Source organism: Gymnoscopelus microlampas (assembly GCF_963454915.1).
Source record: "Gymnoscopelus microlampas genome assembly, chromosome: 7".
NCBI lineage: Eukaryota > Metazoa > Chordata > Actinopteri > Myctophiformes > Myctophidae > Gymnoscopelus > Gymnoscopelus microlampas.
Window position 1 is genome coordinate 50,273,855 of NC_139944.1, and position 14,484 is coordinate 50,288,338.

The 14,484-nt window shown below is 43.6% G+C and overlaps 1 protein-coding gene across 1 annotated transcript; it reads left to right on the top strand.

The window, feature by feature from the left end:
- Nucleotides 1-233: 233 nt before the first annotated feature.
- On the top strand, nt 234-14,185 carry LOC311049434 (trypsin; the record flags this gene model as incomplete). The annotated part of the gene is made up of 5 exons (XM_084063004.1): nt 234-297; nt 3,453-3,618; nt 7,944-8,085; nt 9,758-10,033; nt 14,015-14,185. 5 exons carry the CDS (start codon nt 234-236, stop codon nt 14,183-14,185), a joined length of 819 nt encoding a protein of 272 aa, XP_083919130.1.
- Between the last annotated feature and the right edge of the window lie 299 nt (nt 14,186-14,484).

Sequence of the window (14,484 nt, forward strand, 5' to 3'; positions counted from 1 at the left end):
CACACACACACACACACACACAAACACACAACCTGTGTGGTTGCCGTGGCGCAGGGGGAAAGGAGATAGTATACACACAGTAGAACAACAGTGGTCGTGTGCATGGCGGGGGTCAACCTGCTTCTATGGTGTCCTAACTACTAGACTAGAAGACATCTCACACACACACTCCTGTCTCCTCTCTCTCTCTGCAACCCATAGTGTTGTGGTGTTCTTCCGTAGCCGGTGTCGTGATGATGATGATCCTGCTGCCGGCGTGTTTGTGCTGCATGCTGCTGGAAATGTTGGCAGTGGACTGTGAGTATATAAATACAGTATGTTATAGGAGTAGCTCACCCAAAAAATGACTTATTTTCTATCTATTACACACCCCATGAAGCCTTGAATTCATGGGGTGTGTTTATTTTTATTTTTTTGTCACACTCCTGAGCCAATCATTTGAGACTCAGTAGTCATCAAATTATTGGCCTAGGAATGTGACCATCACTAAGGGTGACTAACAGTACTCCTTTATGGGATTTCCATGCCGCAAAAAAAGAATTTGAAGCGTTTTCACGTGTCATGGAGAAAAATAGATCTACAAGCTCAAGCTTGATTGTTGGGATGCTATTTTTGCTATTTGCCGTACAGGCCTTACAACCAGTGGTGGAGAGTAGCTAAGTACATCTACTCAAGTACTGTACTTAAAGGTAGGGTATAAGTGATTTTCTTTGGTTACAATAAGTGTTAAATAGCTCTTTATTCTGATAGTACTCATTGCTATAGAGTGTTTGTTCAGTAACAGTTGAGTCTCCATGTCTCTCCAGCACTTTAGTAAACAGAAAATGCATTTTCAGGTCAGGATACCAATTGTATCCAATCAGGATAGAGAACTCAGTCAGGATACAGATTAATCAAGTGAAATCGGAAGTGATGACATAAAGAAATGAGCAGACAAAATACAGTAAAGTTAATAAAGTATTCAATCAAACAATCAATCTTTTTAGGAAGGTAGATTCTAATGTTCAAAGTTCAAGTAATTTTCCTAAACAGTGTGAATAATAATAAATATAAAATAAGTTAGTATACACAAATGGAACACAGTCAGTCAGTTTGTTTACAGAGCAAGGACTTTTCTTGCCTTTTTCAGTTAAGACTTCACTGTATCATAATGGTTTATGATTAATTCAGGATTTCACGCCCACCTCGACTAAACGTATTCAAAGTTCACATACAGATGTGCCATTTCAAAACTTCACATGTCCTGCCATCGCCAAGACAGTACATTTTCAGGGGATTCCCAGGGCAATAAGAGGGAGAAAGAAGGGCATTTAAAATGCTGAATTATGTTGATGATCACTGCTTTTATGATGCTAATTAATTTGAGCAACTGGTCAAGGACCTCTTCAAATCACCTTTCGCCTCACAATGAGTCTGACACACATTCTTTTGTTCTCATGTATATGGATGTCTGTTGAAGGGAAAACAGGGGTGTGTAGTGACAACTTCTTTTCAGGGGCAAAACAGTGCCTTTTCAGGGCAGAACAGGGAGGAAAAAAATGCATTTTCAGGGCACTTTCAGGGAAAGAACAGTAACGTGTGAAGTTTTGAAGTGGCACATCTGTAATCGTTGCTGGCGGGCAGATACCTCGTATCTCAATATTTCAACATTTACGTTTTTCCGTAAATGAATGCCCTACTTCATCATCACACACGAGAATAGTGAAAATAGCAGATTTACAAGCTCACAACAGCTACTTAATTTAAAACATAATAATAATTAGTAACAGTTTTGGACATACTGTACAAGGTTTCCACCCAACAGCGACAATAATATTTAACGTATATATTTTGAGTGATGATAATAGTACAATGTAGGAGTTTGCCCACTGTGGGTGGGAAAAAGGCCATGTGGACTCACAGTACAGTACAGTAAGCGACTATTATAATTCCTATAATGTCTCTATAGCCTGAGGCCAATGTACAGTCAGACAGTATAGTTGAGTTGTTGCATAACCCCGCAGCAGGGCAAAGCCCTCTCTGTTTCAAAGCTCGGGATGACTAGGCGACACTATAAGGTCGGGGCTATATTAGATTACCTTCATTACGCGGTGCGCCTCCCAAGTGACAGAAAAGCGCTAATTGTTAGCCAAGGTCAATGGCCTTGAGAGGGATTATAGTTCTCTGCACTTTTTTGTGTCCTCCAATTGTTGCTTGAAGGCTCTCTTGATTTATGTGGCTTTTTTGACCATAGACAAAATGCATAGCAATTACCAGTGGAGTGGCTCCTGTGTTGAATTGTGTAAGAAGAATTTTGAGGAGAGAAACGACTGCTTCGGGTTTGGGTTACGAGATTATGTCAAAGTTGTCTAAAATTACAAAACGGAGATGTGTATGTCTACAAACATACAAAGGCCGGCTCAGACACCGCATTTCGGTTGCATTTCACTTGGAAAAAGTTCCCACCACACCTTAAGCCTATAGGTTACTTTTTATGTAATGTTGTGAAATACTGGTCATTTTTCTTACATCTTATTATGTAATAATATGGTCTAATGGGCCTACTTTAATCATTTAGGTAGAGGCCATGAATAAGCCTATCATGGTTATATATCATGGCCATCTTCTGGCTATAATGATTATTTCACTGCCTTCAGTGGACCCCCACCACACACACACACACACACACACACACACACACACACACACACACACACACACACACACACACACACACACATACACACACACACACACACACACACACACACACACACACACACGGTCATTAGCTTCATTAAAAAAAAATTCATGACTTTTCAACATTTTTTTTGTTTTTCTTTACGATTATGGTTTTAATCATTCTAATCTGGCTGGGTGGTTTAGCATATTATTCTGTGGTCTGACAAAAAAAAATATACATAATACTGCTAATAGGCCTACGCATACTGGGTTAGGGTACTACCCTTGCAATTAGAACTGCAGACTGACTCCCAATCTTCCGCCGTAATCTGAAGACCTCTTCAGACTCCACCTTAGCCCGTAGCACTTGCTCTAACCTTGACGACCTTGCAGTCTTATGCAAAGGCTAAAATGTAATTTAGATAGCATTTTATGTAGACAGATGCCAGGTTCATTTGTAGACCTTGCCTGGCATCCTAGTGTGTGCATAGTTTCAATGTACAGATTATTGCATTTTTGGATTGTCTACTGTTTAGACTGATGATAGGTTCTTGGTTTACCTATGATCCTAGATTACTATTTCTGTGCATTTGATGTATTACCTCGTGTATACCCCGCTTACTGTAAATCACTCTGGATTAAGAGCATTTGCGAAATGCCTAAATTGTAAATTCGAACTATTTACGCGCTCTTCAACCATTACAACAGCCTTTCCAACAACCGCTACCCATTCGTTTTCCTGCGTCGTTGTGAAGTTCACACAGTGTTTGTGTGTCTTTTCCTCCACACAGGCAGGTTGCCCATGCAGCAGCAAGGCCGTATAGTGGGGGGCTACACGCCTGCCCCCAACTCCATCAAATACATGGTGTCACTGCAGAGCACCAGGGGACAGCACTTCTGCGGCGGAGCGCTGGTTCACAAGTACTGGGTGCTGACCGCAGCACACTGCAACATTGGGTAAGTTAAGTCACGGTTTCAAAGTGTTTCTTTATCGTTACGTATTTGTGTACAGCAGTGCACCAAACTGGGGGTCGGCGGTGGCGGGGGCGGGGGGTGGGGGTTTCGCAGGCGTCATAGTGAGCTTGTAGTTCGACTATTTTCACAATATTTATCTGTGGAGCCGAGTCAAACTAAATGTAATGCCTCAACTCTTATATTCCAAGTGCTTGTCAGCCGCTCCTCGGCCCGTGGACTTGTCCGTGACTGTCCTTTTTAGTTTTGGACTTATTAGGCCTTTGTTACTGTTGTTCTGTATTAGTCCTGTATTTCTGTTATTCTGTTGTTGCCTTTTTGCCTTGGTGTTCTGTATCTTATTTTGTAGTATGTTATTCTGTGCCTTCCTAGCTGTCTGCCCCTGTAGTTCTGTACCTGCCTTGTCTTACCAGTCTTGTGATTTGTCTAGCCCCCCCAGCCTATCCCAGTGTTGATTGTCAGTTGAGTTCACCTGTGTGCTGTTACCCTTGTGTCTATTTAAGCCCTTTGTTTCAGCTGAGGTTTGTTGGTTGGTTGTTCCCTGTTTACTGAGTCGGCGTGTGAATGTATCTGAGAGTCCTGTTATTACCTGCCTTCATTTGCCCTTTTATGGAAGAACCTTTGTTTAGTTAATAAACACTTTAAGTTCAGCTGTTCTGCCTCCAGTCGCCTGCTTTTGGGTCCTCCTCCGTACTCACTCGTGACAGTCGGGGTGGGGGGGTCACCAGTTCAAATAGGATTATTTTGGGGGCTCACGGCCTGAAAGGTTTGGGAACCATTGATGTTCAGGCAATGGTTCTCAACCTTTTATGGGTCACTTTTCCAAATTGAGTGACACCCACCGCCGCCACAACTAGACGTAGCAAACCATGACCTGGTACCATCCAAATTTAGAACAAACTTTCTCATTCTACTACTCTACCACAGAAATATGGAATGCCCTGACACCATCTATTAAAGGATGTGTAACACTGGTTTCTTTCAAAACTGGCCTGAAAAAAACAATCAGGAGACCACAAAGGGAGGTAAATGTAATTAAAGTAGCAGATCTACAATCTATGCATCTGTGTAATCTGTACACGATCTGTGTGCTTGTTGAAAGCTGAAAAGAGACCTGTGCCAGCCAGTGTCCTTGGCATTGTTCAACACACAGGCTGCTTCCTGACCCCGTGCAGGCAGTCAGGGGACGTTGGCATCCAGTTCATTAACACAGAGATTCAACTCTCACCCCTTTTAGCGGTGCCAACCGCTCTACACTTGACTTTGTCCGCATGTTATGTCCGTATGAGCACGGGATGAAACAGCTATAACTCCCGTTTGCAGCATGCCACCAAGTCCAAATTTGGTATGTGGACTTAGACCACCAACAGGGACGAGCATGAATTGCCGAAGTTATGAAAGAGGGGTCCAGGGACCCCCAGCGTATGTTATGTCCGTCCGCCCGTATGAGCACGGGATTTTAAACAGCTATAACTTTAGTTTGCAGCATGCCACCAAGTCCAAATTTGGTACATGGACTTAAACCACCAATAGAGACGCACTGAAATTAATTACGGCCCGCCCCCTCTGTCTTCCTAATGGCCTCGCCTTCAAACAGCCCTAGGCGTATGAGCCCGGCGTATGAGCAAGGCATTTAAACAGCTATAACTCCAGTTCGCAGCATGCCACGGAGTACAAATTTGCCACATGGACTAAAACCACCAATAGGGATGCACTGCAATTAATTAAGCCCCGCCCCCTCTGCCTTCCTATTGGCTGGGCCTTCAAACAGCCCTAGGCGTATGAGCCCGGCGTATGAGCACGGGATTTAAAACAGCTATAACTCCAGTTTGCAGCATGCCACCAAGTCCAAATTTGGTATGTGGACTTAGACCACCAATACGGGACGAGCACGAATTGCTGAAACCCCGCCCCCTCTGTCTTCCCATTGGCTGGCCTTTAAACAGCCACAACTCAAGTTCGCAGCATGCTACGGAGTACAAATTTTGTACATGGACTAAAACCACCAATAGGGACGAACTGTAATTACTTAAGCCCCACCCCCTCTGTCTGCCCATTGGCTGGCCTTTACACAGCCATCATTCCAGTTTGCAGCACGCTACCAAGTACACATTTGGTAAGTGGACTCAGACCACCAATAGGGACGAACTGAAATGAGTTAAGCCCCGCCCCAAAGGCACCACCTCCTTCACACAGGGTGTGCTTTTTTCTATTGCATTCTATTTTACCGTGTCATCAGTGTATGCAATCCGTCCCCTGGGTGGCTAAAGGGCCTTTCTTTTTTTACCCAGTGCCAATTGCCTATGTAATCCTGGGCGCTACTCTCCCTCTGCCAGCCTGGGGAGAGCCCAGAGCTGAGCTCATGCCTCCTTCAATGCATGAGAGCTAGCAAGCCGCTTCTTATCACCATACAGGGGGGAGTTCCCCCAGTAGGACGTAGCGCGTGGAAGGAACACCTTATTCCAACCAGTTCCTTGCCCCTCCATCAGGCACCCCCAGAATCAGCATTACTGCATGTTTTTTGTTAGGGTACAGTATACCTACCCTAGGGGACACAGGGAGAACATGCAAACTCCACACAGAAAGACCCTTTCGCCAACCCCACCTAGGGTATGGGCACTGATGACGCGGAGGAGAGGACACGCCCCCAGCGCCCACAGCGTCCCCGGTGGGAATCGAACCCAGGACCTTCTAGCTGTGAGGAAACAGCGCTACCGACTGCAGGCGCCACCGTGCCCCCAACTCAACCTTTTTCTATTGCGTTCTATTTGACTCTGTTTCACCACTTATCTGAGTAAATGTTTAACCAACGCGTTGTGAGCTTGTTGATCGGCTATTTTCAGGCCAAAGCTTTCCCCACAATAACAGAAAACATAAAAAAACACTATATAGAGCCCTGAGGGACTCCGGTCAACCATATAGGGTTTAGGTGGTTAATGCTTATGGGAGCTTGTTTCAGCCACATATATATGCAGTGCCATGTGTACAAGAGTGTATAAAATATGCTTACACAATGTGTTTTACTTACTGTAAGCAGATGGTCTACCAGATGTTTCTACTGTATGTTCACTTGGTTAAATCGTGCAAGTCGCTCGGTCGTGATCTTAAGCTGTTTTGGAAAAGTGTGTGTGTGTGTGTGTGTGCGTGTGAGAGAGAGAGAGCGTGTGCGTGTTTGTGTGTGAAAAGAGGGAGAGACAGAGATATTATTATTATTGTCCAGTTACAGAAATCGTTGCTGTCAGGCAAAAACCTCCTATCTCTAGATTCAAAATGTTGGTGTTTTTTGTAAATTTTACCATACTACAGTGTCACACTAAAGCATCAAAAGTAGCAGATCCACAAGCTTGTGAGCTTGTAGATCTGCTACTTTTGCTGTAATTTGAATCCTGAAAAGTTACAGTTTTGGACATACTGTATGAGGTTTCCACCCGACAGAGACGATATGGGGTACGTTTCTATCACAGTCGCCCCCAGCCCTCAGACAGTAAACCATTGTTCCTTCGACAGACAGTCACTTCTAGTATTTAAACTACAGTCTAAGGACATTGTTACGAAATATGGATAGGATAACATTTTATTAATCCCCCCCAGGGGGGAAGTACAGCATCAAAGAGTGAAGAATGAGAACAAAAGTGAACAACAATACATACAGCAATAAACTGTACTTGTTCACAGACACAGACACACACACACACACGCACGCACGCACGCACGCATGCAAACACGCACGCAAACACGCACACTAGCACGTACTGTACACGCGCACGCACGCACAATAATGTTAAAACAATAACTTGAATCATGGGTGCTCCATAGAAGGAATTAGAATCCACTTGTCCTCAAAATCTTGTTTGAGTTTGTAACTGGGTCACACATGTTTAAACAGAGTTTTCAGTATTTCTGAAAAAGATAATTTAGCAAAAGACACACCAAGAATGCTTCAAATGTTTCATTTGTGTTACGACCCCTTTGTCTAGGGTAAAAAGTAGCAACATGAATATGGAAGAACGAAAACTGAAACGTTTTATTCTTTCAGCTGCAGCAGTTTTAACATGAAATTGTCACATGATTGACTTCAGGGTGAAGGTTCACAATAGTTTAAAAACATTCTATACTAAACCCCTAACTTAACTCCTAACCAAAGATAAATAACCAAAAGACAATGGCTAAATACACAGGAGAAAACAGAAGGGACAAAGCATAAATTAATTAATTAACCAAACAAAATATTGTTTTGTTTAATTTTGTTGGTGCTTTTTTAATATCTGCAGACAGTACATCCCTTTTATCTTTACTCTCTCCTTTATTAGGGAAGAGCACATGATGGTGGTGGCAGGCGACAACACCATAGGTTTCTATGAGGGAACGGAGCAGTACTCCAAACCCCACCGGCTGGTCGTACACCCTCTCTACAACAGCAGCACCAACAATGCTGACATTATGCTCATCAAGGTAGATATATACTAAGAACCGTTTTACTTCAGGAAAATTTGAATACCAAACTTTTACTTGTAACAGAGTTATATTACATTGTGTGGAAAGTAAGTTAGAACATTTACTCAAGCACTGTACTTAAGTACAATTTTGAGGTACTTTTACTTTATTGGAGTATTTCCAATTTTCAGTACTTTTACTTCTACTTCACTACATCTCAGAGGCAAATATTGTACTTTTACTCCACTACAATTATTTGATAGCTTTAGTTACTACTTACTTCGCAGATTTAGATTATTATTACAAAACATACATTAACCACTTCAGCCCTATATACATTTCGGCCATTTGAAAATAGCCAATCTACAAGCTCACAATGCGTCGCAATGCGACGCATTGTGAGCTTGTAGATCTGCTATTTTCAAAAGATTTGTCTACGTTTTGAACTTGTGAAATGGGACATTCTGCACAACGAGGATCTGCACAATTGGGATCCCCCTGTATTTGTCAAAATACGTCCAAAACGTAAATGAAGTTCACAATCATAACACCAGAGGCATGCAGCTCCACTGATCATGTTCAACCCAGATTTGGCACAAACAAGGGAATGAACTCTTTCTCATGCTATTCAACAAAAATGCGGAATGCCCTACCAAAAGGAGTAAAGGAGTGTAAAACCCTACTCACTTTCAAAACTGCCCTAAAGAATCACCTTCAGGAGGCTGCAATTCCAAATTGGCCCCTGTCAAAGTCTTAACCCCCCCCCCCCCCCCCCCCCCCTCCCCTCCTCTTCCTAAAACTGTCTATTGTACATATGTCTTGTTTTTCATACCAGTAACCTGTAAACTGATTGTATGACGTTCTGCATAGTAGTGTATATTTGTATGTCTTCTTAAATGTAATCATGATTTGAGTGCTCGGGGATCTCATTTTAAATAAGCCAAGTGCTTTTATGAGCGATCCAGTTTAGAGGACCTTGTATTGTGAATTGTACTTCCATGTACTTTTACCATGTCTTTCTAAATAAAGTATTCAATCAATCAGTACTTCTCCCACCACTGGGCATTGATACCTTAACTTAAAGTAATACTAGGTAACGTTTTCAGTAAAACTAAAGTTAAATTGTATATCTTTTGTGAGTGGCAAATGTTTCACAACACCCACTCCATGAATTTCACCCCCGAAAGCCTTTTATTTATATATTTTCTATTGAACGCTGTCGAGCATGACTTTCCCTCGAAAATGATGTCATCTGGCCGGAAAATGGAAGCGGAAATGCACCGGTTTCCTGTTTGGCCAGGAACTACCGCGCTAATAACAAAAGGAAACTCACGCTGATTTTAAGAGATTGTATGATTTGAAGAACGAAAAAATACAGAAAAAGAAAACACAGCTCACGGTAACTAAAGCTCCACTGGCTAAGAGAAACGATCCACAGATCGTATAAAACAATTAAAAGAACGCTTTTTGAAACACTTCCGTCTTCCGGTGAAAACGAATGGAATTCTGGGTAACGCAGTAATAAACAAACGTCCTGCAGTGACGGTAATGACCAGCAGAGGCTGCTAAAAGTAGTTTTTTGGAAATTTGCACAGAACAACTTTAAGTAGCATTTTTTACTACATCTTCAATCACTCTTCCTCAGTATAACTATACGTCCTCTGTATTTTCCACCTCTCTATCTGTCCAGCTGCGAGCCCCCATGGCGCTGACCAGGTACGTGTCTCTGGCCCCGCTCCCCCGACAGAGCACCTCGGTGACGGAGGGCCGCGTGTGTCGGGTGTCTGGGTGGGGCTACACCAGCCTGGCCCTGGGCGGGGGCCAGCCCAGTCCCTTCACCCTGAGGACGGTCAAGGTGCCCATTGTCTCCACCGCCAGGTGTAACGGCAGCCAGTCTTTCAACGGAAACATCACCGCCAACATGATCTGCGCCGGCTACACCACTGGGGGCAAGGACGCATGCAAGGTACACACATGCACCCGGTGCACCCCATTCAGATGCTATCAATGCATTGAATGGGAGATTATCACGTTTTTATCAGACCATTGAATGGGCGAAGTAGGCGACATACTGACCTACCCGCTATTTATCAGACCATTCATTGGGTGTTATCAAGACATACTGACCTACGGAGATGACTTTAAAAGTTCAGTTTCGGTTTCGGTTTCAGTTTCTGACCATAACGGACAGGCACGTGCACAGATAGACTATAGGTGGTCCTAGAGCACCTGCCCTTTGCCCTCTGGACCAGAAGTGCCCTTTTGATGTTTACACATCTGCGTCAGACAGCATATGGCTATTGAAACAAATACATATGCAATTACGACGTACAAGATGTGCCTGTAATAAATCACACTACTAGGGCAGCCGGCGGTTCCGCACGCCGCACAAGGTGCCCCTTTTTTTTACTTGAGCACCTGCCCCTCAAAATGTCTGTGCACGCCACTGATAACGGAGGCGCACAGTCTCAAGCGAACTGGAGCCACATGAGGGACCACCGAGCGAGCTAAAGCGAGCGAGTCGCCGTCCCGAACGTTGCGACGTTCGCTACTCAGCGCCGTCCGAGTTATGTACCGATAGGCACAGAATGGTAAATCATGGTGTGGGGACTGCTCTGCCTCCGGGTAGGTCAGTAGCTCCTGATTACGCCCAATGAATGGTCAGTATGTCGCCTACTCGTCCATTCAATGATCTGATAAAACGTGATAATGTCCCATTCAATGCATTGATAGCATTCGAAGCCGGTGCCACATGAGTGGTACTGATTGTAACTGGAACACTCGCCCCAAAACACAGTCACCCCCATTTTCTTCGTGGATTGCTCCCCATCCTTAACCCCCCCAGTGGTTCTTGTATTCTTGTATTTGTTTCACTGAGGTTAAGCTTCAAATCGGACTTAAGGGGATAGTTCACCCCAAAAATGTTTTTTTTCTATTGATTAGTCATGCCATGGAGACTTGAATTCATGTTTTTGTTTTTGTTTTTTATGCATTCCTAAGCCAATAATTTGATGACCAGCGGATCGGTAGGCAGTGGTTCCGGTAGGAGACACAAAGGAGACTCTTCGTGTCTCCTACCGGAACCGCTGCCGGTCATCAAATTATTGGCTTAGAAATGCGACAAAAACAAAACAATATCCATGAATTCAAGTCTCCATGGGGTGACTATTCGATAGGGAAAAACAATTTTTGGGGGGGTGAACTATCCCTTTAAGGATTCACATCAATGTGACTCATGTAGTTCACATCAAAACTAGCAATAAACTAGTTATTTGCAGTGAAAGATCAACCTTGATTGATTTCTCTAAAACTTTGAAAACGTGGAGACTCAAATACCTGTACTACTCTAAGTACTGTGAATCTCCATGAAACCTTTTTGGAAAAAAAGAAAAGAATACAGGAATTGTTCCAGAAAAAATGTCATGTCTTTATCGGTGGATAATAATATTCACTTTCGGTGTGAATGTTCTCATGACACAAATCAATTGCACTTTTTTCTTTTTTTTTTACAAAATGATTAAAAAAAGGAACTGTGTCAGGGCCTTATTTCCAGCGTTTCATTTTGGACACCTGCACGGACTACATGGCTTTAATTCTTTGTCCACTGCACTGGGTTCCCGTTACGGAAGGTCACATCACATCATTCAGCTTTTAAATAGGCTATAAAACTAGCAAAGCTATGCCAGGTAATAGAAGTTACTAGGCTATCTTTTCTTTTCTTTTTTTTTTTACATATCAAATGTATCACATCACTTTGTTCCATTGATACAAATACAACACAGACAACAAGATGATGCTGGGAAACCTACTTACTTCCATCCTGATAGAATGCGGAAGAACAGTTCATTTTGTAGGCCGTAGGGTGCTGGTCTGGTTACTAGCCATTATTATCATCAAGGAGGTGAGTTTGTACCTATTTGGTAGCATATTATTATGTTGAGATTTTTAGCGGTGCCAACCGCTCTACATTTGACTTTGTCTCCGTGTCCGTCCGTCCGTCCGTCCGTATGAGCACGGGATGAGCACGGCAAAGAGGAAACACATACAAACACATGCGCACACACACACACGTACTTGGAGATTGCCTATGCCATCTCACACGTGCCACTGGTTATCAAAGAGCGCATGTTATGTCCGTCCGGCCGTATGAGCACGGGATGAGCACGGGACTTTAAACAGCTATAACTCCAGTGTGCTGCATGCCACCAACTCCAATTTTGGTATGTGGACTTTGACCACCAATAGGGACGAGCATGAATTGCTGAAGTTATCAAAGAGGGGTCCAGGGACCCCCAGCGTATGTTATGTCCGTCCGCCCGTATGAGCACGGGATGAGCACGTGATTTTAAACAGCTATAACTCCAGTTTGCAGCATGCTACCAAGTCCACATTTGGTATGTGATCTTAGACCACCAATAGGGACGAGCATGAATTGCTGAAGCCCCGCCCCAGGGTCCCAGGGACCCCCAGCGCATGTTATGTCCGTCCGCCCGTATGAGCACGGGATGAGCACGGGATTTTAAACAGCTATAACTCCAGTTTGCAGCATGCCACCAAGTCCACATTTGGTATGTGGACTTAGACCACCAATAGGGACCAGCATGAATTGCTGAAGCCCCGCCCCCTCTGTCTTCCCATTGGCTGGCCTTCAAACAGCCATAACTCAAGTTCGCAGCATGCTATGGAGTACAAATTTTGTACATGGACTAAAGCCAGCAATAGGGACTAACTGTCATTACTTAAGCCCCGCCCCCTCTGTCTGCCCATTGGCTGGGCTTTAAACAGCCATCATTCCAGTTTGCAGCATGCTACCAAGTACAAATTTGGTAAGTGGACTCAGACCACCAATAGGGACGAACTGAAATGAGTTAAGGCCCGCCCCAAAGGCACCGCTTCCTTCACACAGGGTGTGATTTTTTTTTGGATGACAGGGAGGAGGTGAGAGGAGAGAATCTAAGCTTGAAGCCAGCAGGCTTCTGGCTCATGTACCTAGCTGTCATTTTTCTCAATTCTTGCAGGAGTGGTGGAAAAAGAACTCTGTTCCGTTCACCTCCACCACCTATTCTCTCCTCTCCAGATAGGATTGCATCCAGTTCACTGATGTGCTATCAAAACCGATAGCTTTTAGCTTCTCAATCAATATGAGTGATTTACGGTGTCAAAAGCCTTTTGGAGGTCCAGCATGACCACGTCGCAGTATTTGCCCACGTCCTCCTCCTACTGACCGATGACTCGGTCATCAAATTATTGGTTTAGGATTGCGACAAAAACGTCTCCACGATTTCAAGGCTTCATGGGGTGTCTAATTGATAGAAAATAAGTAATTTAAAAAATATATATAATTATGTTATTATCATTCAAATCTTGTGTGTTTTGCCAATTATTTGGGGCCCACCAGTGGACTCTGCCGGCCCGCAGGTTGAGAATCACTGTACTGCAGAACCTTTTCAAATTCAGCTTATCGTTTTTGGGCTTCTTTATCAGTTTTAAAGTCGCTTGGTAAAATATTGGTTGCGGGTGGCGGTATTTTGGAATTTGTTTCTAAAGTGTTATAGTTGCTTATTTGGGCTTCCTGTCTAATGTTGTTTAATGGTTCTCAAACATTTTTATGTCAAAATGAATATGTATTTGTCCCTAAACCCCATCTGAAAATAGTTTGTGCCAGGGAGTAACAGATTTGTGTTGCTATAATGTTTCAAAAATCTTCCAAATTTTATTTCAAGATTTCTTTGAAAATAGCTGCTCTACAAGCTCACAACGCGTCGCATCGCGACGTGTTGTGAGCTTGTAGATCGGCTATTTTCAAATAGCCGATATATACGTATATACGTTTAAAGTGGCTCATTTGGCCTCTATAGTCGCTTCTTTTGGGCTTGTTTTCATTGTCCTATAGGTTGCTTATTTCTCTCACAAATTCTGGCAACACTGGTCTGGTGGTTGTTTGCAGGGAGACTCTGGCGGGCCGCTGGTGTGCGAGGGGCGTGTCTACGGCGTGGTGTCCTGGGGCCATGGCTGCGGCGACGCCAGGTTTCCGGGAGTCTACACGGCCGTGTCCAGATTCCGCCGCTGGATCGACTGGACCATCTACGGCTCCTACTCGCGGTGTATAAAGTACTAGAAGAGCAAAAGTACGGACGGTGGCTTTTAAAGGAGTAGTTTACCCCCAAAAAATAAGTACTTTCCATCAATTACACGCCCCATGAAGCCTTGAATTCATGAGATTTATTTTTTTTGTCGCATTACTGAGCCAATAATTTGATGACCGGGTCATCGGTCAATAGGAGACTCAAAGAGACTCCGCCGGTCATCAAAGTATTGTCTTAGGAATGCGACAAAAACTAAAATATCTCCATGAATTCAAGGCTTCATGGGGTGTGTAATAGATAGAAAATAAGTAAAGTTTTGGGTGAACTACTC